General features: G+C 34.4%; 2 protein-coding genes across 3 annotated transcripts in view; both read right to left on the bottom strand.

Moving 5' to 3' along the window:
* Positions 1 to 345: 345 nt before the first annotated feature.
* Positions 346 to 24695, bottom strand: part of IntS14 (integrator complex subunit 14) — a 30552-nt gene continuing 6202 nt past the window's right edge. For both annotated transcript variants that reach the window (XM_067275783.1, XM_067275784.1), the window contains exons 3-9: positions 20115 to 20285; positions 19369 to 19879; positions 10496 to 10643; positions 6916 to 6995; positions 5408 to 5568; positions 1363 to 1428; positions 346 to 626 (exon numbers count right to left, since the gene is read on the bottom strand). In XM_067275783.1, coding sequence (XP_067131884.1) covers positions 402 to 626; positions 1363 to 1428; positions 5408 to 5568; positions 6916 to 6995; positions 10496 to 10643; positions 19369 to 19879; positions 20115 to 20285 — 1362 coding nt within the window. In that variant the 3' untranslated portion in view covers positions 346 to 401. The remainder of the gene's footprint in view (positions 627 to 1362; positions 1429 to 5407; positions 5569 to 6915; positions 6996 to 10495; positions 10644 to 19368; positions 19880 to 20114; positions 20286 to 24695) is intronic.
* LOC136979737 (DDB1- and CUL4-associated factor 5-like) lies at positions 21743 to 23603 on the bottom strand. Its single transcript, XM_067275758.1, is given in 2 exon segments — positions 21743 to 23096; positions 23099 to 23603. Coding segments are annotated over 2 exon segments (1665 nt in total). The 5' UTR covers positions 23588 to 23603; the 3' UTR covers positions 21743 to 21920.

Consider the following 24695-nt stretch of genomic DNA (forward strand, 5'->3'; position numbering starts at 1 on the left):
CGGGACGCCTGCCCCTCTCCCAGACGGAGTAAAATATCCCGTCAATTATAACGGTAAAGCCACGGGCTCTCTGTCGGTCTTTTTGCACGGACGCAATACCCTATTCTATACTCTACGGGCCAAATAAATTCCCACCTACCGGTCCCCGGTGACGTAGCTAGAATTAGCCCAGAAGACGACGTAACCAGCGCCACGAGACAAAAAGCGAAAACCACGGAAAGGTGTCGTTCCGGATTTACTTCCGTCCTTGTCGTTGGCTTTAAGCCAACGACAAAGACTGGCGCGTTAGACTTTGGCAAAGGATAAAGACGTAATACCGTATTGTTATTACAACGGAAGAAAATGTTAGTTTTAATTAAATAAAAGATTTATTAAAAAGCGCGGGTATTTACGGAGGAAGGTCAGTTGTCGATGCTGAACTTCGTCCTCATGGGCACGATGGGCACGCCGTAGTCTCTTCCCGCCAGTCCTCTCAGATTGGTGGCGGCGTGGGTCAGTTGCAGGGCGGCGTCCGGGTGGGCCGAACCGGGCAGCAGGGTGCACTCCCGGTCCAGGATGGTGGCCATCCCCTCCAGCAACTCGTAGAAACCGAAAGACAGCGCCGCTCTTCGGAGTCTGTTCAATTCCTGAGAAAATATTTTCCAACTTCTTAACGGCGCGCGCAAATACAATCTCCTTACCCGCGGCCGTCCGGATTCGTTTTGCCGTTTTTAACTTTTACCTATCCGCTAGTACGGGGTGGACGGAAAGTAAAAGGGGCAATCGGAGCCTCGAACCAATTTCTTACGAAGAAAACGTTTCCAAAAAAGAAATTCCCCGGGTCGAAACCTTACGGTCCACCGGTGGCCAAACGGTTCCATTCCCGAACACTGGGAGTTGGACGGTGGGTTGGCGCCTGGCCGGGACGGGCAGGCCACGTGGCATCCCCCCTGGCAGATCGTCCGAGTTTGCGTTGCCGTAACTTAACCAAACAAACAAACATCGTACACCGGCTCCTAATTCAAATTTTCCGGGGACTCGCAAAGCCCTAACGCACTGGCACGAAATTGAGGGGGCCGAAACTCTCGCTGAATTTTAAGGCAGGCGTCTGTACTTCCATTTAATAAGCACGCATCGAAAAATTTTCCTAACCTTTGTTTTGAAAGTACAGATATTACGGCGCTTTGTCCGCGTGTAGTTACTTCCCGTCCACCCCGCAGTCGGACGCCAAGACAGAAAAAACGAAATTGATCGGCGTTGGCAAAACAATTCCGTGACTCGCCGGTTTAATATTTAAACATTTATACTTAAGTCGATGCAAAAACGAACACACACACACGCCGAAGCATTCGTACCAAATAACAAAACTTTTAAAATTCTCACCTTGTAGAAATTCTGAGTTTTCTCCGGCAATTTTCTGGCGTGTCTTAATATTTTCTGGATGTCGGCCTGCGATAGAAACCGAGAAGGTTTAACGTAATTTTACGTCGGACGGAATTAAAAATCCATTTTTATTCCGCTAACGATTTACGCGATAAAAAGACTCCGAACGCCGATACCGGTTAATTACGCGGGCGGGTCGAAGGTCAAATTGTAATTTTCTGACACTCGCGGCCTTTGATCCGGCCGCCGCTTCTTCCACCCGGGTTATATATCGGGCACGTCCTCGCCGAAAATTTCGGCACGATTCGCACGACGCAAAATTAAAGCCGTTAACGTTCGGTAAATAGGGGCGGCGATTGGCGGCAAGGGCGTTTAAAAAACCGATGCCGCTTTTGGGGACGTCCCACTTCTTTTTCGGCGGAATAATTTGGCTACGTTTCGCGCCAGTTTCGTATTCGCCGGAATCCCGCCAAATTTAACTGGAATACGTAACTGCTAATTCTGACAGGCCCGAAGTTGTCCGAACATCCATTACCATTACGTACTGGGTATTGCGTCGCGTTTTCTGGAAAACCAAAGCCCATTTTGACCCACGAAGGGCATATTTGTTTTCGGTAGGTCGAAATCTACGAGAAAAACTACGTATTGTTACGACACGACACCCGTGGAAATTTCCAGAACAATGTATTTACGAAGTAAAAATGAAATTCTCGGATTTCTGACAAATTAAATAAAAAAATCTTTTCGTCGAATTTATAAACGAATGCTAAATTTACCTACAAAATAACTGGAGGGAAAATTTGCCACTAAAGTATACAAAAACCGCCCTCTATCCAACGTTCCCTCTAATTTTTTTGTAGATGAGCGGAACATATACTTCTCCGAGCATATACATATATAAAATCTTATTTTATTTCTATAAAAATTAAAATAATTATAAAGTAGAGATTAAAATTCATTTTAAAACACACTTCCATAAAAATATTATCTTTTGTCAATGATTTAATGTATTTAATCGAAATCATGTTGCAGAGTGAGAAATAAGTAAACAACAATTGAAATCGGTGCGCGTGCTCGCCTGCGCGGCGCACAAATTCTCGTGCCCGGCAACAATTTGAGCAGTGCGCGGCGGCGGAGCTTAGAGGAAAAATTGCCTCTTTCGATAACTTTTATCAAAAATTAATAAATTAATTCGGATTATTTAATTATTCATCCCGAAATATTTGAAAAAATGGCTGGAAGTCGGATAATTTCCAGATATTTCCGACGTTTGGCTAATTAATGGATATTTAGAAAATTCGATTATCGTCCCAATTTAACATCGTTAGCTACGAGAGAATAGAGTTTTGGATGGCCGACCTCTATTAAAATTACGTATAATTACGTTCTCGAAACGACGGTAACGAAAGGATCAAATAGAAGGGAAGAAACCACTTCGCCTTGCCACCCCACCCCGAGACAAACGTTTTCCATCCGCCCGTTCTACTGGTCGTTACTTACGCATTCGACAACTGTTACGTAGGAAGCAACTGGGAGACGGCAGCAACGACATAGGTTAGGAATGGTCGGAAGCGGTGGTAAAACGAACTTTTATATACCGGAGCAAACCGGAACGCCCGATGGCACCGGAAGGCCGAGACGGTTAAAATCGGCGGGGGACGGTCACCTTATTAGAAAAAAGCGTAAGTGGTGGACCGCGGTCACCCGGAGTGGCCCGGGAAACGATTCCGAGGAAAACGAGAAATTTTCCGGGAAGAATGGATCAAAGGCCCGGAAGAGCCCCTCCAGCCGCGGTGAACCGAAAATAAACAAAACATTTTTATATTTCTTGTATCTGTCGAACATATTTGAGTGTTTAGCACTGGCATTAATTAATTAATAATCGATTTTTGTCTAAGGAATTAAAAACTCGACTGTTACTATATCTACAAAGTTTCATAAAAATGTGTACTTTCGTCGTCGTCGTCGTCATTTATTGCAGCTATCGACATTGATAAATTTGAGTTTTTCAAAATGAAACTTCTTAAAAAATATTTACCAGTTTAAAGACAAAAGGCCCGGAAAATATTTCTAAACAAACGTGGCCTTTTAATGCTTGACCCGTGACTACGATCGAATCTCTCAAAAAGAAATCGTTGTCTTTGTTTAATTTTCATTTTAATAAATAAAATTCGAAATTTCGAGAGAGTATGGCAGCTTTTACAAAAGAAGGTGAAATTACGATTCTGGTATTTTTACACCTTTTTTTGATATTACCAATAAACAAAGATTAGAAAAATTCCGGGATTGGTCGAAAAAGATGAATTGGACTTGGCTGTGTTAAAATCAATTTTCGAAAAAACGTACGGCGGTGGCCAATTGTTTAGGATCATTAACAATTATTTTGAAAACCGAGTTGTGTGGAATCTAAAACCAAACAAATGAAACTAAAATTCGGGAAAAATATGAACTTTGTTTTCATTTGATAAAATTATAACCTTTATTTCATAAACAAAACATTACTTTTACTCCAGCAATGGATGATGCGCAACGAGTTCAATTTGTCTCTGGACAAATGTTTAGGACCAATAACAAAGTTTAGGAAAAAAACTAATATTTTGTTGGATAACCGAAATTTTTTATCGCGGATAAGCAACGGCGGGGCACGGAGTTCGCCGATCGTTGCAAACGCTCGGCTGGGATGATTTTCCGAGCTTCTCGAATTCCACGAATACCTCGTTTCTATTCCGGTATTTTTTATGTTTCGAAGCAGATTTTACGTCACCCCGTAACGTTTCGATAGGGTTTAAATCTGGTGATCGGGCGGGCCGTTCCGTTACCCTAAGATGGTTATCCCAACACCACTTTTTGACAAGTTTACTGGTGTGTGCTTTGGATCGGTGTCTTGTTGGAAAATTCACTTCGGAGGCAAACTGTCGTCGGCAAATGGTGGCATTGTGTCTTCCGGAATTTGTTTGTATTTTAATCGGTCCATTATCCCATTTACGAAGTGAATGGTCCAGTTCCGTACGAAGAAAAACGTCTCCGCACCGTTGCATATCCACCTCCGAACCTCCGACTTACGCGGAGATTCCTCGGGTTTTTGTCGTCTTGTGCATTTGCGACGTCGCTCCCAAACGGATTTATCTTCGTTTCGTCCGACCGCGTCACGCTCTGCCGGTTTTGACTCGTCACAGTTGAGTGTTCGCCGGCAAACTTCGGACGAGCTCGTTTATTTTTCGGTGATACGAGTGGCTTCTTCCTTGCAACTCGCCCAAATAGATTAAATTCGTTTAATCGATGCCTAACGGTACGGGTACTAAGTTCGGGCATCCCACGTTTTATCGTTTAAAATTTGAGATCGGTCGATGTTAGTGTGCGATTTTCTTTTTGCTATTCTGCGAATTCTACGATCTGTGCGTTTGGTGGTTTTTTTCGGTCTTCCGGGTTTAGGCCGATCCAAAAGACGTCCGGTTTCTTCCCGCAGCTTCTTCGCTGCACAAATACGTGACGTTTTGCTGCACCCCGATGTTGTCGAAATTTTGGCACAGCTGATATTTTTACTACTAAGACTTACAATTTTTTGACGAAGTTCGGGATTTCTTTCCTCTGCCCATCTTGAAGCATAAAATATATATTACTTTAATTACATTTTAATTTTTTGATATGTTTTAGTAAGTTTCTGGAATGAACTTACTTTGTTTGTGACCGGTCCTGAACTAATGACCAGATGTGGGTGTATTCGTAAACAACTCGTAACTTTTCCGTAACAAATTATGCAAATTACTTCGTGTTCTACAAATGTCTTATACATATACGAACAATTGATTTTTGCAAAACAGTTTATTTATTTCAGTTTTTTTTGTATTTAATCAATGATTTTTGCCAAAAATCATGTTTGGTCCTAAACAATTGGCCACCGCTGCAAGTATTGTGTGTTACGGTATTTGATGCAATTTATTTAGTTTCTTAGTGTTTTTAACCGTATTTTAAAGTATGCTTTTAATTGTATGCATTTATTTCATTCTACAAAATTATATTTAAGCACAACATATTCAATTCTTACCTGAAGACCTGTTTGTTTGATCCAGACCACGCAGTTCTGCGCATAACTTCTCTTTTCCGAAGGTTTAAGAGGAAGAGAAATAATTTCGTCTCCGTTTTGATTGGCCAGACTTATCGGTCCGAGATTCTGAATATTTCCCAGCCAGGGAATGACGTCTAGACCTTTAAGACGATACAAACCGAAGTAATAAGTGACTCTCGATAAATAAATTTCAAAAATGTAGTTATATTAAACAAAATTACTAGATTAAAGTACGGAGTGGTTTTAATTAAAGTCGCACTACTCGGACCTGTCTAGACCCCATTCTCGTATTTTGGTGAAACTTGGCATATATGTTATATGGACCACGGGGAAAAGGAAAATGAAAAAAAATATTTAGTTTGAATTTTACCACTAGGTGCAAAAATGGTGCACGAAAAACAAGAAACACAAAATGGAAACATGCAAAAGATTTTTATTCACATCATCCGTTCAATGTGCAATCCATTTGCATCAATTACGTGTTCAAAATGCCTTACGGCATTGTACGGCATTTTGAACATGTAATTGTCCATCAAAATTCAAAAATTTGTAGCGATTGTATTTCCAAATGCTGCATAATATTAGTATTTCTTAATTTATTTGAGAAAATTTACAAGTATAAAAATCAAAAATCTTTGTTTGTTATAAAATTATCTGAAAATACAGTACTACAGTCACTTTTTAATTTCTCTAATTGCACTCTTGCTCATAAATAAATTTTGAATAACATTTTAATTATAGAATTTATTTATCTAATAAACAGGTAACAGAATTATTTATAAACATTATATAGATTGATTAATTACCGGGGATCTACAGTGTCCCGCTTATCTTTTATAACTTATTTTTTATAATGTAATTAATATAGTTTACATTATTTCTTTGCAAACCTTAAAATCTAAATCGGTGTTTCTCAATCGACTCAATCAACACACACAATCTTTTAAAAAAGTTATATAATCTACCAAGGAACCCTTGTTTGATCACATCCCATCCCGTCAGTTTGAACTACAATTTCTGGTATCTTTAAAAAAATAGAATGAAATAGCAGCAATTACTCGTCGTTTAAAAGGCTTCTGAATGAAGCAGTGATGAATTTGTTCGGGTACTATCAACAGCTAAATGATTAATTGTTTAAAAATCAATTTCTTTAATAAAAGGTCTTTCTTTTTTTAAAAAAATAAAGACCTTTTTATAAAGAAATTGATTTTTAAGCAATATAAAGAAGCCGCGCCATTGATATTACATATCTGCTACTTATAGAAGATAAATGATTAATGTTGAATGTTAGTAAATTGTTTTTCTCTGCTATTATGCATTTTAACCTCACTCTTACATTCCCCTTCATGAAACCCAGTTTGAGAAACACTGATCTAAAATAAACTAAAAGCACCCGTTAACTGAAACTTTAAAATAAATTTTAAAATGAAAAAACATTTTTCTTTTAGAAAATATTAAGCAGAAACAATATGTTATAAAAGTCTCACCTGGTTCAAATGTCGACAACATTAAATTTGACTTTTTCTTGCTGTCTGCCCAAGAATATAACATTCCGTACCAATCTGCCCTTTAAAATAAAATATTTATTAAACTAATATAAACAAATTTTCTAAACAAAAAATTCTCTCTATCATTATTTATTTTTTCATCCAAGCACCTAAACATTCCTGTAATAGTTAAATTAAACACCATTTACCATTTACGCACATACAACAAATATTTTAATGTAGTATGTGCATAAACTGGTGTTTAATTTATTTTAATCAAAAGTAGACATTTATAAAAGTATTTATTCATTAAATTTCATATGAAATCATTCAATATTATTTTATTTCTCTAAAAATTTACAAAAATAAAATGAATATGTAAATTAAACACTATGCAAATTTTATTATATCTCTTTTTACAAATTTAAAACATTAAATCAACCTTACTTAAACACATAACTGGAGCAAAAATGTTCTACTAATGCGAACGTTTTCGACGCCCCTTCTAAACTCTTCTTCAGGCTTCTACATAAAACGTTGCAAGCTGTTCATTCAATTTTTTGAATTTCATTTAGAAGACATTCGATTTCTGATTGAAAACGTGCACGCATTCCAAGATATTCAAATATCGGATAATCGTACGAGATTCTAAATGCGCACAAAATTCAATTCAAACCATTAAAAAACCAATACAAAATCAAATGCTATCATCCATTAGGACTTGCCATGCCGTGGAAAGCGACATTTCTTCTTTAAAATTAATGCATGTGAACTTGCAACCCGCCTTAAAGTGATCACTTTAAGGCAGGTTTGCATATGTAGGTTATGTGAAAACTACAAACAGAAGTAGCATCTAGTAGGATGAAGATACTGAAAAATGAAAAGGAAGATGATAGGAAGAGAATCCCCCTCACCTATAACCCACATTTCAAATCAATACATAATGCAATAGCCAAGAAACGTAAGATCAGTATAGTGTACAGGAGTTGTCCATCCATTTACAGCACACTAAGGAATGGAAAAGACCATCCCAAGCCGGACAGATTAAAGTGATCACCTTAAGGTGGGTTGCAAGTTCACATGCATTAATTTTAAAGAAGAAATGTCGCTTTCCACGGCATGGCAAGTCCTAATGGATGATAGCATTTGATTTTGTATTGGTTTTTTAATGGTTTGAATTGAATTTTGTGCGCATTTAGAATCTCGTACGATTATCCGATATTCGAATATCTTGGAATGCGTGCACGTTTTCAATCAGAAATCGAATGCCTTCTAAATGAAATTCAAAAAATTGAATAAACAGCTTGCAACGATTTATGTAAAAGCCTGAAGAAGAGTCCAGAAGGGGCGTCGAAAACATTCGCATTAGTAAAACATTTTTGCTCCAGTTATGTGGTTTAAGTAAGGTTGATTTTATATTCATCCCGGCGTGTTAAGAAGTTAAATAAAATAACATTGTCTTCACACTAAATAAAGAACTAAACATAACATTTTGTCAGATAGATTCAACTCCATATCACTCAAAGTAAAGAGCAACAAGAAAAGAAAAAGAATATGGAATTAGCTTAGTCATTTTGAACTTTGCTTTTCAAATGTGCAACACACTGCTTGCACATTTGAAAAATATAAAACTGATCAGGTTACTAATCCCTAAAAAAAACATCAAGCTTGTCATTCAATGCTCTTCAAAATAAAAAAATTCCCAACAGATTCATCAGAAAAGTGCCAGTGTAGAAACTTTCTGTGATATCACAAGAACTACAATTAAAAGAGTATTAAAATATTGAAAATCTAAGAAAACTACTTATAAATGGAATAAGACCACAGGACATAAGTGTTCAAGATTGATAATTAAAGAACCTTCAATAAAATCAAAAACTAACTTATTAAAGTTAGATAGAAAGTCAGATAAGAGTAATGGTTGATTTTCTGACTGGCACTATCATCTTTGTAAACATACAGAATGGATATCTATGAAGAAGGACCACTTTTCCAGAATGCAAGTGAATGAAGTATGTATGAATGAATGTAGTATGATGAATGAAACTGCTCCCTATATTCTTTTTGAAAGTCCAGCATTGCTTCACATAAGATACTCATCTTGGGTTTAAGGACTGATCTTGTAACTATAAAACCAAGAACCTGTAAAAAGCATCTTTTTTTGTTAGGAAAAGTGGCTTTTTAAACAGGGAATAAGTACTTGTTGGGAGGGCAATACACCAGCAGATGTGTGCTAGAGGCCACGAGATGCCAATCCCAAGAACAGAGCAGTACAGAACATCAGAAAAGTAGTGTCTATAGAATACCAATAACAGGTAAATAGTAGATACATAATATGAATAGATTTTTGAATGAAAGAGTAAAAACATAAAATGGACATCAAAAACTTTAGACACAACACTGTCTTAGAGGAAGAAGTAATTTTAAACCCAGAAGCATGGATCAATGAGAGAAAATAACCTTAGCAAATGAGAAGCCCATTGAAATCACAAAAAAGCATATAATTGCAACATCTCGGGATGGAAAAAAAGAGGGTTCAATAGTGATCTGTGGGCATGATTTAAGCCAGCTCCACACATTAAAGTATTTGCCAACTGCCAAATAACTGTCTATTTGTTGGCACAACATACCAACAAGGAGTAGGAAACAGTGACTACTGAATATTAGTAACAAGTAAATCATCCACACTACTTGGTATTAGTCAAATGTTTGCTCAGCATTCAGCAAATACTAAATGTCTGGAGCCAGCTTTATAAATACAAAATGATCATAGTTAGCAATTAAGAAAGAATAAAACAAAGTAGCTCCTTTCTGAAGAATAACTTAAAACTTTTAATACATTAATGCCAATTAATGTTTAGCATGACTCTTAATTTGTTGACATTGTAATGTCATTGAAACTAATTACCTCATGTTCATCTGTGCAATCATTATTTTACTGTTGTTTTAATAGTTTCAGTTCATTTTATTATATTTTTATACTATTTTATTTTATTTATTTTAATAAATATTTAAAACATTCTTAAATTTTCAATTATTGCGTTCATTGTTCTTTATTGTCTTTTAATGTTCTTTAGAATTTTATTAAATTCAAATTTTTTGTATTTGAATCCAAGATGGAGCAAAGCAGCTCCAAAAAAAAAAATCATTTAATGAGGCAATAAAGTTTGACTTCTGTAAGAATCTTTTGATTCTTAATTTATACAACCAAATATATTCAAATGCAAGTAAATAATTCATAAAAAGTAAACTCAAATATAAAGCATTCTTAAATATTAAATTAAAGCCATAAAATTAAATTTGATTTCAAGTATGAAAGATATCATTTTTTCTTCTTGCCAACAAATCAATCATGTGATAGAGTCATCACGAAATACCTTTAACAGCGAGTGGTGGTTTAGAAATGTTTCTGACCTGATTAATGACCCATCTCAGAGCATAAAAATACATAAAAGGAATGTTTACATCTAGTTATGCCCAAAGACAAGCCATTAACCAGTAAACAGAAACATTAGCATTTATTGTATAGCATATAATACTTAGTATGCTATATATTTTGATAACATCAGATATAAATTACCTTAATTGGCATAATGCTACCATACTTTCAACTTTTAAACTTCCATGAAGCAAAACACAGAAAGAAGGTTGTTTTCCTTCATCATTAGACATTGATTCATCTTCTAGACCTGATTCTATTTCTGGTTTAACAGTTAACTTTGTTTCTTCTAAAAATAAATAAATAAATATGAACATTAACTCAAAAACCCAATTTATAGTTAAAGCCAAACAAACTGCCAAATTATCAGATTATAATATGGTCTAAATACTAAATAACTGCATAGCCATATTATAGCCTAATAATTCAGTATTTTGTTTGGCTTTAATAAATAAATAATAAAATTTTTAAATTACAGTAGAGAGTCGTTAATCCGAATCAGTTGGGGACTGGGGTAGTTCAGATTAGTGATTTGTTCAGATTACCGATTACGTACAAAAAAATATATTAACCTGTCCGATGTTCAAATTTTTCTCCGTTGCGTGTCGCTTCGTGTTGAATTTTTCTCCGCTTGCATGTCGCTTCGTGTTGAATTTTCGTCGATTTTAAGCCTAACGAAAATTTTTATAATAATAATTGAGGCTATTGTATCGTTAAAAATTATTTCTTTATTTTATTACAAACAAAATAAATATATTGAAGAATATAAAAACATGAAAATTATACTTTAGAAGTAAATCTAGTATCAAAAACGTTCGATTCGGAACGACACAGTCCGACTGAAAATCATTCAGATTACCGGCGATTCGGATTTCCGGGGTTCAGATTAACGACTCTCTACTGTATTCAAATATATAAATAAAGGTTAACTAGAAATAGAAAGTGTTTATAGTGTTCATAAATCAAAAACAAGATCTCAGTAAATTAACAGACATTACACAAACAACACAGATATACTAATTTTGAACATAGGATCTCTGATGATTAAAACACTTCCTATATGCAATAAGTTTGTCTATAAGCAATGTGTAGAAGCTACATCCCTGTTATGTTTGTGATGTTACTCTAGCTTATTTAATGTCTTTACTATAAGTAAAACAATTTCCTGACATATTCTATGGTCCATTAAAGGAATGGTGTATATGCCTGAAAGATTGTTTTTGCCAAGGGTGTCCTTGTTGTTCATAAGTAATGCATATACATTTGGACATCTTTTACTTTAATAAACCGTAGAATAGACAAGAAGCTATAGTACATTGTGCCACAGGACTGTTATCACAATGCCTTTAAGAGCACTTAACTTTGATTAAAAAAGAATAAATCACCACCATTCTTTCCACCCTTACATTAGAATCCAGACTAGGCAAAGCTTTTAAATCCATTGACAGAAAAATCATGTATTTGGCATCTGGAAAAAATTGAAATATAATCAAGCTACAAAGGAGAGCTCTGTGATCAACTATTCTCTGGCACAAGCCTGGAAAGCCTTATTTGAGACCCAGAATACCACCCACAAGGCCAGACACTACAGACACTGTTGACCAACCAAAACCCATAATGTGTGAATGATTCCATCATATGTGGCATTCTTAGTTTTGAAAGTGTTCCTTCTTTAAGATTGTTATTCAAAAGAGGGCCATAACCTGACAATAGTAGTTTAAACCCACTGAAAACATTTGTTTTTCATTATGAACTATATATTATATGCTGGAGTTTGGTATGTAATATAAGTTTACTTATTATTCACTAAGGAAATGTTTGAATCATTGGAAATAGCCTACAGAAATGATGCCTTGGCCATTTTAATGGTTCTATCATTTTAAAGAGAGAAGAGAATGTGTTAAAAGTAATCCATGTTCTGTAAAACCATCATTATAGCAGAATGAGAAAACAATTGACAAGATCAAACCATAAGTGCATCAAAGAAACTTTTGTTTGAAGCACTTCTAGTTTTCTTTGACTGCAAGAGTCCTTCTGTGGTCCAAAACAGAAATACTAAAATGCTGCAACAATCGAAGACTTGTGTTCATCTGAGAAGCACTGCTCACAGCCACTATGGAAGCATGCAATTGTGGGAATGCCGAGAGGTAGGACGGTGTCGTACCTCCTTTTTGTCGGCGTTCAGGTCGGTAAGACCCACCCCACTGTCAAGGATGGCTAATTTTTCTGATATCCCGACTTGTCGGGATCGGGTAATTATTCGTCAGGTCGAGTGGAGGAAGTGCGTGGGGTCGTCGATAAGAAAAGGCAATATCTGTAATAACAGGACAACACAGATAATGATTTATTGGAATATAGAACCTACTACAGCAGAAGCTACGCATCCCGTCCCTAATCATGGGAGAGAGAGAGTTCACAATGGTTGGGGGAATCATACCTCGTCGATGTATCGATAGCGATCGCTGGTTGTTCTTCGGCGCTGGCGGTGGGCGGAGGGGTGGTCAGGCTCGTCTTCGGCGGCATCGGCATCTTCAAGTTGGCCCTCGCTTTCGGCCCGGTTTCGACGGGACATTTTTCGTCGTCCTATGTTCAGCCACACTGTTCTCTGATATCTCCCCCCTTATATAATCCCGCTCTCGTCCGCTGCAATCACCAATCGCGACGGAGGGTGATGAGTCGGGCTCCGTGACTTGGAAGTCGGATCCGGAGAGGAGGGAAGCGAGTTTGACGGCGGAAGACTGTACATCCTTCGAAGCTTGATCGCTATCTCTGATCTTGATCGTTATCTCTCGAGGGGATTCGAACAATAAAAGTTTAAAATCAGACTGGCCGGTTTAATTCGGTCCTCACACAATGTTCCCACCCTTGATCTACCTGGGATGTGGGTAGCATTGTATCGATGTTTAAACAACGAAACACGCCCTAACATCGTATCGCCATCGCAGTGTCAATTCCACGCATGCGCCGCTTGCACCGTAGATTTAAGAAATCGAACATGTCAAAAACTACTGCACGTTTGTAATGGAATTACCGGACACCTGTTTTGAATTTAAAAATTCTGTTCTTCTTGGAACATTCTGCACGTTCGTTCCATTAAAATCGTTCTTTTCACCTGAGGACGACAATTATAAACTTGTCGAAAGTGCTTGTGTTAGTACAAAAGGAACTATTTTAACACCAAACTCAGCGAATTTTCTTCCAGAAATGTTATCCACAATGAATACACTCCTTCAGGGTAACAATCAGAAAAGAATTTACCCTGAGGTTCTGAGACATTTGAAGAAAATCATTTGGAAAAATACAGAGAAATGATAAAGCAATGAGTGGATACCTGCCATGAGATCATACCTGCTCACGTAGCATTACTTTTGCAGCAGTTTCTGAAAAAACACGGAGACAGTCTGGGAAATATAGAAAGTTCATATCATTCCAACCCTCTGTATTTCCCTGACCTGGTTCCAGCAGACAAGGAGTCTGTTCCCAAGACTGAAAAAAGTTCTCAAAGGCCACAGATTTAATGTTGTCATAAACATTAAACAGAATCAGACAAAGGCATACTATTCACAAATATTAAATACAGTACAGACACGGACAGATACATATTAAACACAGTAGAATCTTGGTAATTCAGCCATTCACTATTTCAACACACCCAGTAATCTAACACCAGTCAACTCTTTGGGTATTACAAGCATTGTTGCCGAGTGATAGACAAGCTTCTCATTAGTTCAGACTCCAGCTCCCACTAAGTTTGAACACCTCATTAATGATATCAAACCCAAGCTTGGATATGAAATTAAAAATTGCTTGGCTTGTCATCTTAGGCTGCTCAAAAAAGATATAGTATCTTCTAACCCAATAATATAAAACTAGATGAATGCAAGGCATTTAAAGTCTGAGTGTATTAGGGATTGTATACCGGTTTACCAATTTACCGGTTAACCGATAAATTGACAAAAAATCATTCGGTAAACTTACCGGTAAATTTCAAAATTTACCGGTAATTCGGTAAATGAAAAATCCATACTAGAAATTTTTATGTAGAAAATATTGCGTTTATAGATATTTAAAAGGCCTAAAGGGACATTGAAAATGAAAAAACAGGTAAGTGTAAGCAACAACATACCTAATTATTAATTTTATGTGAGATATTTTTTGTTTAATTTTAATTCAAACTTTCTTGGGTTTGAAAGGCGCTGTAAATCGTACAGAAAGCGCTAGTTCTCATATGTGATTTTTGCTCTGCAGTTTTTGAGATTTTTAAAGGTTTAATATCTCTACAATCAACGCTTTTCTTAAAGAATAAGTAAATATTTCCTTTTTTAATATTTAAAAATAATAATACGTAAATATTTCACGTATTTTTTAAATTAATAGCAATTTTGAATACACCACATTATGACAGGACATTAATGCAATATTATTGTAAAGTAGGCCTAACATTAAAATTTTTTACTTCTAACAACTGTTTAAAATAATTAAATACAAATGTTTATTACTAGATTCTAATGTTATGCCTTAAGATTGTGCAAAATATGTATTATTTTTTTGGGTAATCTTGGATTTAGTCGAATTTATGGACCCGCGCCTGCTGAGGTATGCGCAGAATTAATAAACAATAAATTAAAAGAATTTCAAATTTCTTTGAAAAATATTGTCTGCATAACATCGGACGGAACTGCCGCCATGAAGAAAACGATGAAATTACTCAATAAAAACCATTAGTTATGTCTTGTACATGGATTGCAAATTGCAATCATAAAAGTTCTTTACAATATAAGCACATCAGATGTACAGGATGATGATGAATATAATGCTAATTTACTACTTACTACACATTCTGATTCTGATTCTGATAATTCGGACATTGAATACGATAACGTTGAAATAAACCAAGAAACTACTGGCTGTACCGAACTTACTCTACAAAATGCAGAATTAAATTTTTTAATTACAAAAATACGATAGTAAGACTCTAGAAAATCGCCAACCAAAAATACATTACTACAAAAATATGTCAAAGAAATTATTGAAAAAGAACTTTCTTTAATTTTAGATTGTAGAACCAGGTGGAATAGCTTACTAAACATGCTGGAAAGATTTTCATTACTTAAAGATGCTGTCCGAAAAAGTCTAATAGATTTGAAACTGAACTTAGATTTCAATGACAGAGAAATAAAATTACTACAAATATAATCTCAACCCTGCAACCCATTAAGTTAGCCGTCGAAACACTGCAATGAAAAGACTAATTTATATGTAGCCGACGTTACTTTGAAATTTATGTTGGGTGAATTAACCAACCAAAATACATTTTTAAGCATTGAACTAAAAAAAGCATTAATATATAGCATAAAGGAGAGAAGGACTGTTTATTCGGACATGTTACACTATTTGACAGACCCTAATTTGGTTTTGTCGGGTCAAGAAAATTATGACATTTTTAATATAAACAGTAAAGCATCAATAATCAAAAGCATTGCTGAAATACTTTCGATTATTGTTGAGAGTAGTCAGAGACACTTAAATGATCCTGATTTGGATTCCAATTCAAAGTCAGATAACGAAAATATTGATACTTCTACACCTAATGTCAAATTATCAATGAAGCAGAAACTCTATGACCTTATCAAACAAAAAACAGAATGTCAAGAAGAGTCGGTTCCACAAGCAAAAAACACGAAAGATTGGAAACAAATAGTAAAAAAAGAATTAGACTACTTCCGCCAAGAAAAAGTACGGGGGAAGTATATTCAAATAGTATTTGATTATTTAATATACCATTCGTCCAACAAGTGTTAAATCAGAAAGGGTATTCTCGGGATCTAGATTATTTTGTACAACAGTTAGATAACATCTAGCCGATAAGACTTTAAATAATTTAAGTTTCTTGAGAAGTTATATTATTAAAAAACTGGTAATCAATAAAAATGGTATTAGGTCACGTATATATTACTTCCTGTTGTATTTTTATTTTTTCTGTATTATTTTATTTCTGTTCTAATATCCTGTTTGAAATACAAAATGTCAAATGGAAATCAAAATGACTTATATTTTTTATTGCCTTAATTTTATTTTTCAGGAAAAAATTTACCGGTATTTTAATTTTCATTTACTGAATTGCCGGTAAATGAAAAATTCGGTAAATTTACAATCCCTAGAGTGTATATATTAAAGTATAACAAAATTTTTAATTTAAATACATGAATTTAAAAACTTGTTTATTTATTGGTTATACATTACACTAGTCAAAAAATGTCAAAAAACTTGTTTCATAGTTTCAATTTTATTTATTCTATTAATATTGAAAGATGGCTCTACCATCATATCTTCTAGTTTTCTCACTCTGCTTAGAGTATGATAGTCCGGTAATGTTTTCTTTTTCTCTTATGTCAATTACTACTTTTTTCACTGTTAGTCCTTCAACTTTGTGTATGGTCAATGAGCATGCAACCAAGATTGGAAATTATCTTCTTGTGCAATCCACATCATTATCCTTCTATTTTGGTTGAATAGGAAATGCTCTATTTCTTATAGTTGATCCTATATACTTATTGAATTTTACCATTATTGCCAGTGGTAATGAAGGCAATCTTCTTCCTTCTCTGTACAGAATGTCAACGTTCCAAGAGATCTGTTTACAAGGCCAGCATCAATTCATAGATTTTTTCTCAGCATTGTGTGACAACAAATAGATACATATAATACTGATTGCAAGCATTGTTCCTCTGATACTTTTTTTGCAAAAATGCTATTAAGTTCTGCAGAAATTTTTGCAACTGGTCTATTAGGTTGTGCAAGGAATGATTTGTTATATGAAATAACCATATGAAATCTTTAAATTTTTCTATATCTAATGGAGATAAAATTGTCTTCCTTCTTGTCATTAATGCCTATCATTCTTGCTACTTCAGTTTTCCAATTGTAACACTAATATATTTCTTGAACAGTTGTCGTCTCATAGATATAGTTAAGTGAAACATTTCTGTAATGTACTAAAAGCAGTGTGTCCTTGAGAAAAAAATTCATCATTAAAGTTTGCAAGGAGAGTTATATCCTTCACAGGAGGCAACTGCTAGATATCGCAGAAATAAACAAACATGCCTCCAAATAGCTCACAATCCGTTATACATCCCTTCAACCTCCAATGATCCACATACCTATAAGCTTTCAGCATTTAGAGCTCTAGTTAGAAGGGCATTCCGTTATTGTTCCAACACATACGACAGGCTGCAAGAGTTAGATAGGATTAGAGCTGTGGCTAGGATGTTGAAGTTTGGAGCAAAAGTCATTGAAGGATTAATAAGTTTTTACACTGATCCTAGCAAAAAGAAAACAAAGAAAGATATGAACAACAAGGTGACTAAGTTCACACAAAAAAACATGTCAAATATTATAAAAGAAATTGCAGGTTACAAGAACACAAAATTACTATACAAAAGGGCTCCCACGGTTTATAACTTGCTTAGGAATGACAAGGATATGATCAAGAAGGAACAACAATCTGGAATATATAAGATACTATAAAAAATGATCAATTAGGTTTGAACAAAGAGTATGCGAGTGTCACCACCAGAAACCTCAACAAAAGGCTTAAGGAACACATGTATGACATAAGCAAAAGACACTATTCTACAACACTATCCAGAGTGGTGCAAACAGATTGTTTGGTAGTCGAATGGGTCGAGGCCAGAATCGTTACACTGATGTGTTCACCAACTCTGGCATTAAGTTTGGAAAAGTTCGAAATTTATAAATCCAGCCCGAGTGGCAAATGTTTAAACTACAGGATGCCACAGGCTTACCAATGGCATGGAAATATATGATCAATAATGGCTAGTAAAATCTGATGCATAGCGCGCGGTCGATGTAATTTTATATCTTATGTTATTATATTTGTATTTTATTTTATTTTGTTCTACTCTATTTATTTTGATATGTATTTAATGATTATTTATATTATTTATATTTTATATTTTGATTTTTAACCAAATGTTCGAACAGTTTTAAATTCGAATTTGTTATTGCATATTGGTTCGATTATAGAACGATTGTAAACGTTCCAGTAAACTGATAACCTGATGATGGCCTGTTGATCAGGTTGAAAACTTTAGTTAAAGTAGTAAAAATGATTCTCAGCAATAAGGTTTATATGTTATATAATATTCAATGAGTCTGAGTGTATCCTGAAGAATAAAACAATAGAAAATGAAAAATGTGAAAAAAATTTACTAATAAGAATGTTTGGAAAATGTAAATGAGAAAATAAAAGAACATGTAAAGGAAACAGAAAAACTATTTATGCATGCTTTTTCTTTAGATAACATGTGTATGCATAAAAACACCATCTATTGGTTAAAAAACTAAGTCCTTATTATACTTTATTTAACCACTTAACCAGTTTTTACAAAAAACTCTACAGCTGATCTCTTATATACAAATTAGTTATTCAGAAAATTTCACAAATTTTGGTTACGTAATTCTTTAGTTATTGCATCAGGCAACTATGGGGTTTCTGAAATTAAGGCGTTTTTGCTTAATGCTCAGACTAAATATAAAAATCAGTTTACCAAAATTGCTCATCAAACTACTGCACCTCCCACTAAATCTCCCAAAGTCATTTCAATTTCCCACTAAATTTAGTGTGATATCCACCAACTTGGCAACAGATCATAGGTAATAGCAACATACTCAGATGACAAAACAGCAAAAAACAGCTGAAAATTATTTTAAAAGAACCGAAGATTAATTTCAGGACTCTTATACATTAATATATAATATTGCTTTCCTCTCATATTTTCTTGCTACACTATGTATGTTTTTGCAAATAAAATCACTCAAATAAATGTTTTCTTTCCAAATTACTAAACTACTGAATTCATCTTACTTCCAATAATTCAGCAATCTCCTTAATCTGACACCCTAATAATCCCATATGTGTCAAATTACCAAAACTTTACTGTAATTGCATCATTACTTTTTATTTTGTATTTATTAGAAATAAAATTTCTTACCTTTAGCAGGTGGTATTGGTAATACCAAATGTCTAGAAAGAACCGGCGGACTAGCAACGTCGGCGATATCCAAGAAACCGCATATGACGATATCGGTGAAAACTTCCGTTTTTATCCATTCGAAATCCCGTGCCTTATTGTAGCTTTCCGGAGCGGGCGACAAGGATACGAGCGATTTGAGATTTCCACAATAAAGGTTTCCTTGGAACGGTTTATAATACATTTCCGTTAGTTTGTGAAATACTTGCTGAACGGATTTAAAACTAAGCTGACCCTCTGGAACAAATACTTGTCCTCCTCCTCCGCCAATGTCGATAAGTTTCTGATAAAGTGATACGGTATGTTGGTGAACGACGTCGGAGATACACACGACGTGCAGTTTACACGGAAACGGAAACGGCAAAGGCAACAGTTTATCCTGGCTTTCGACGTCTTTGCCGTAATACTTTTCCAACGCATATTTAAGCGAAGTGGTACCAATCCCTACATTGCCATCTGTTATTAATATTACCTGTATAGAAAAGAATAAAAAAAAGTAATTATTCCATTATAAATATTATATTTAAAGTTAAATCAACACAATTAATGATTCATCTATTGTAAAATAATTTGACACTAACAAAAACAAACACCATACCCACTTACACCAGCAGATATTCATTAAGTACATATGGTGTTAGTGTCAATTGTTCCAGTTTATTGGTAAATTAGGTAAAAGAATTTAAAATATAAAATTGATAATTTACCTGACAAGGCATAGTTGCACCCCATTCCTCTAAAATTATGTCTCTAACTCCGATTAATGCTCTTACTATATCTGTTTTGTCATAACAATCCACTTTCATTAATTCAGTCTTTAAATTCTCAAAATCTCTAGTAAACTGCACAACTAATTCCCAGAGTGACGAAAAGACCATCTGAAACAATTTGTTTTAATATTTTCTACTTTTTAAAATTATGAATTATTCATTAAGTTAATTGTTTAGCCGTCACATCGTCGAAACACTAACATAAGTAAAGATAAATGTTTCACATTTATAGAAACATCAAATTTTAATTTGGCACAATAAATTTAAAATTGACAATGGTAGACATCAAGTAATGGCTTAATACATCAATAGAATTTTTCAATTTAATTACATAATTTATGTCAAATAATTCAAATTTTGGTTAAAAGCATTAAGTTTAGTTAGTTGAATCAAAACTATTCTAAACAATTAATAAATGTAATCAATCAATTTTACTGAGGCAGAAACAAGATTTATTAAATAAGATGAAAACAAAAGCAAAGTTTTACATTATTAAATAATTATTTATAGTTAGAAAAAGCATATAAAATTATATAAGAAATTGGGTTTTAAAAAAATAAAAAATTCAGACCAAATACTATGAATTGCAGATTTACCAAATTTTTTTATTGCTAGTAAAGTAATAAATTTTCAAAATGTTACCAGTAATTTTTAAATTTTGACTCTATAAACACAAAAATTGGTGATTTTTTCAGTTGCCGATTCACTGGCATTAGGGGCAAACCGAACAATGTTTCGTGCTTTGTGACCAATTGGATTCCCTTTTTTTCTATTTTGAAAAGCAAGTTTTGTCGACCGAAAATTAGAGCACACCGTAAGTTTTTAGTCGTCTCGATTAAAAAGTGACCGGCGCGAGTGTACAAATTCAAATAAACGCATCCAATTTTGTCAACTAAAATTGCTATTGCACTCCAAGCGTTATAAGTAAAAAAATAAATTGCCAAACTTTCCAGCATAATACTATAACATGACACTTTAATGCAAAGAACTGTAAAGTAATAATTTAAAAGATAAATGACAAATTACTTTAATGGTTTAAATGAAAATGTTTGATGCCTTATCTTTAATATATGAAAATATAAACATACATTAAATTATATACATTATATACAAATATACACTTTATAAATGGTTTATTACATATACACCATATAAATGTAAATGTGTAAATGCTACACAAACATCTTATCTGTCAAGTTAATTCCAACAATCAAAGAACAGTTCTTCAATAAAAAATCCTGAATTTTCTAGGACAATGCTATGCTGTGTCACTGTATCAAAATGGTAAATAAAGTATAATGTGTCTTTTTACTTTCTCGGTTGTTATATTAATACACCACAGAAGAAAAGTGTGGCAAGCAATCGGTCAAAAACTGACCCCCAAGATTTTTACATTTTTGGACTCGGAGGACTTCGAAACGTCAAGAAATGCAAAAAAGTTCAGAAGCTTTTTTTTACATGTATGAATTTTAGTGTGTGTGCGTGTGTGTGCACGGGGGGCATAATTTTGTTTACCCTCTTTGAAGTTTAATAATGTCTGTGCTTTTGGTCAAAAATTTCTGAAAGTGTGCAGGGAGGTTTGTAATATTGTTTGTAACTTCGTAATATTTTGGTTAGTTTCAGCTGTAAAGCTTTCCTTCTTTCTTTATTTTGCAATTGTTCTGACACCGAAGAACTGAATTTAATATTTTCCTTGCACTATTTAGACTACGAAGCTCGTGATCTGAATCTAGAGATAAATTATTACTTGACGAATGTTCCGACAATTTTTTTTCTTTTTAAATGCTTTTTTGTAAGTTTTAGAGTTGTTTTCACTACTCTAAGAAGTTGTTCGTGTCTTTTCTGAGCAATAAGTTCAGGTATTCTATCTAAATTTGTCTCTTCTGAATCTTTATTTTCATCTTTCTTTTCTTCATTTTTATTTGCATTTTGCAAACTCTGCAAATTAGCTTCTACTCTACTAGTAAGAGCATAAATATAGGAACGTGTCTGAGGACTTAAGCTTCCACTGCTTTTCGGAGATTCTTGAATGGATTCATCTCCTGATGACGAAGGTGATGATGGAAATGTTGGCAAGGAAGAAACAGAGCCATCTGATTGTATTTCAAAACTTAAATTTGACAAATCTGAATTAGTACTAGAATTATCATAATCAATAGTCCAGCCTTCTATATCTCTTTAAACCAATGAATCAAAAAATGCCATCATTTGAGGATCTTTCTGTATTGATTTATGGCTGTAATCATGAGTCATTAACTGTCCACTTTCCAAAACTAAACTAATATATTCTTCTGGACTATAAACTCTTCTCATACCATCTTTGACTCCATTTATGCATCCAGTACCTCCAGGTAATGGAAAGGTACTCCAAAGCTTAACTACTTTTTCTACACCAGATGAAGCAAAAATTGTATTTGCTTGATTGTATCTTACTTGATTCACAATTGATCTATGACCTTTCAATACTAAGTGCGCTTCATTTACCCATATACCTTTATTTTCTACTGGTATTTTCCACATGTACAATTTAAAATCATCTGAACCAGACATTACATACTGATCTGAATCACCAGCAAAGCAGCAACTTTTCATTGTACATAAAGTATAATAACCAGGATGATCAAATTCTGCAACAGGATATGGTGAAGAAATGTTGTATAAAACTGGAGGAAGCCTCCTTCTTAAAGCTAGAAGACTGGTGCCACTTAAATTGAAACGAACACTCGTTGAACTTTGGGTCGATAAACAGCCACCATGTCGCAATAAACAACTATTTGGTTTTCTAACCTCCCATAAACCAACTCCTCCTTTTGAATTTGCAGTTGCAATTAATCTTGGTTCTACAGGATTATACATGACAGCATGAAAAGTTGAATTGTAATTTGCAAGCACAAAAGGATCTGAAGTACATGTTCTCAAATGTCACATATCAAAATTCGTCCATCACCACAAGCACTTGCAAAAACATTATCATTCATTGGATCAACAGATAGTCCATAAACAGCTTCTTCATGTAAGAAGACATCTAAAGTTTTTTTTGTTTCAATGTCATGAACCACAACTTGTTTGTCATTTCCCGCAGAAAATAATCTTGTATGGCCTGTATCAAATCCCAAACAAAATATATTGCTATTATGTTCTCCTAACATTGCTATTGGATGACTGACTCCTGAAATAGCCTTCTCAACATTCCAAAGCAAAACACTTCGATCATCACCACCAGACACTAGCAATTCTCCATTAGCCGAAAATTGTATAGCGTTAATGCAGACGTAACGAGCGAATAGATCTTTTCGATATAAACTTTTAGCATTCAATAGACGACGTCTCATCATTTGAATGCATAAACTAGAATCTCCGGAATATTGTTGTTTTGACAAATAATCGACTTCCTTCCACTTCCACGCCATTTTCTTCGGCTCCTTTAAAGATCACTTGTGTATTATGGGGATCAATGCTATTAAATTTTGGTGGTTAAAGGTCAACATGGTGAGAGATAAAAAGGGGGTCGAATTTTGTATCTCGAATAAGATCGGACTTAATGACGATTTTACTCGTTATTAGCGTTTACAATTTTTTATAAAGCCCATCCCTACCTTCAAAATGAAACTTTTTGCCATTTAATAATAATTAAAAATATAAAGTTTCTAAAAATAAAATACCATAACAGATGGCACCACACATGCAATTTTAAATGTTGCCGGGACTCATTGCTGGATGTTCTCTATAGTTTTTGTTAGCATTATTGTCACTTAAAATGACACAAACATTATTGTTTAGGCAAAGCATTCCTGCAAGAAGCCAGATAAGATGCTGGTCAGGTAACAGTTGTAATCTCAACAATATTGAGAACTACTGACATACCAAGGGCATGAAAACTGCAGAGAAGAGATCTAAAAGTAAACAACTGTAAAACTGTATTAGGAAAGTTTGGCATTATAAGCTTGATATAAAACACTCGAAGAGACTCGTCCATTCTACATCAAAGCGCTGCAAAATTGTTATTAAAGCTCGAGGTGGACATACAGAATATTAGGGGAGTGTTCATATTGATTTTCGGGCCTACTTATGCTGTAAACATTTTTCCTTTACTTTCATAACTGTAAACAGTAGGGTTCGTGCAATAGTGCTAATTGATAGTATTGGTGAGCCTATGGTGTGAAACAATACTCGCTTACTTAAGTTCAATATAATTATATGTAATAAACTGCATTTTTTGACATATTCTTCTCAGTTTCTTCTCCGTATGTATGTAGTATAGAGGAGAAAACGAGAACAACATGCCAAAAAAGTGCAGTTTTTTATTGTTACAAATTGTGATCGTAGCTTAAGTATGTTTGCTACGTTGCCTATCTCTTGAATGATTTTTGGTGTATATCATAAGTGATGCACTTGCCACAACCACTACGTAGAGTGTAGATTGTGCAGATGGTGCAAAACCAAAACTAATTTGACCTATAAGATCCATGGTGCATTCTCGTGAAAAATTACTTCAAAAACCTTTGGTACTCTTTAAAG

Source organism: Centruroides vittatus, unplaced genomic scaffold (assembly GCF_030686945.1).
Source record: "Centruroides vittatus isolate TY-2023 unplaced genomic scaffold, ASM3068694v2 contig_634, whole genome shotgun sequence".
In the NCBI taxonomy this organism is placed as follows: Eukaryota; Metazoa; Arthropoda; class Arachnida; order Scorpiones; family Buthidae; genus Centruroides; species Centruroides vittatus.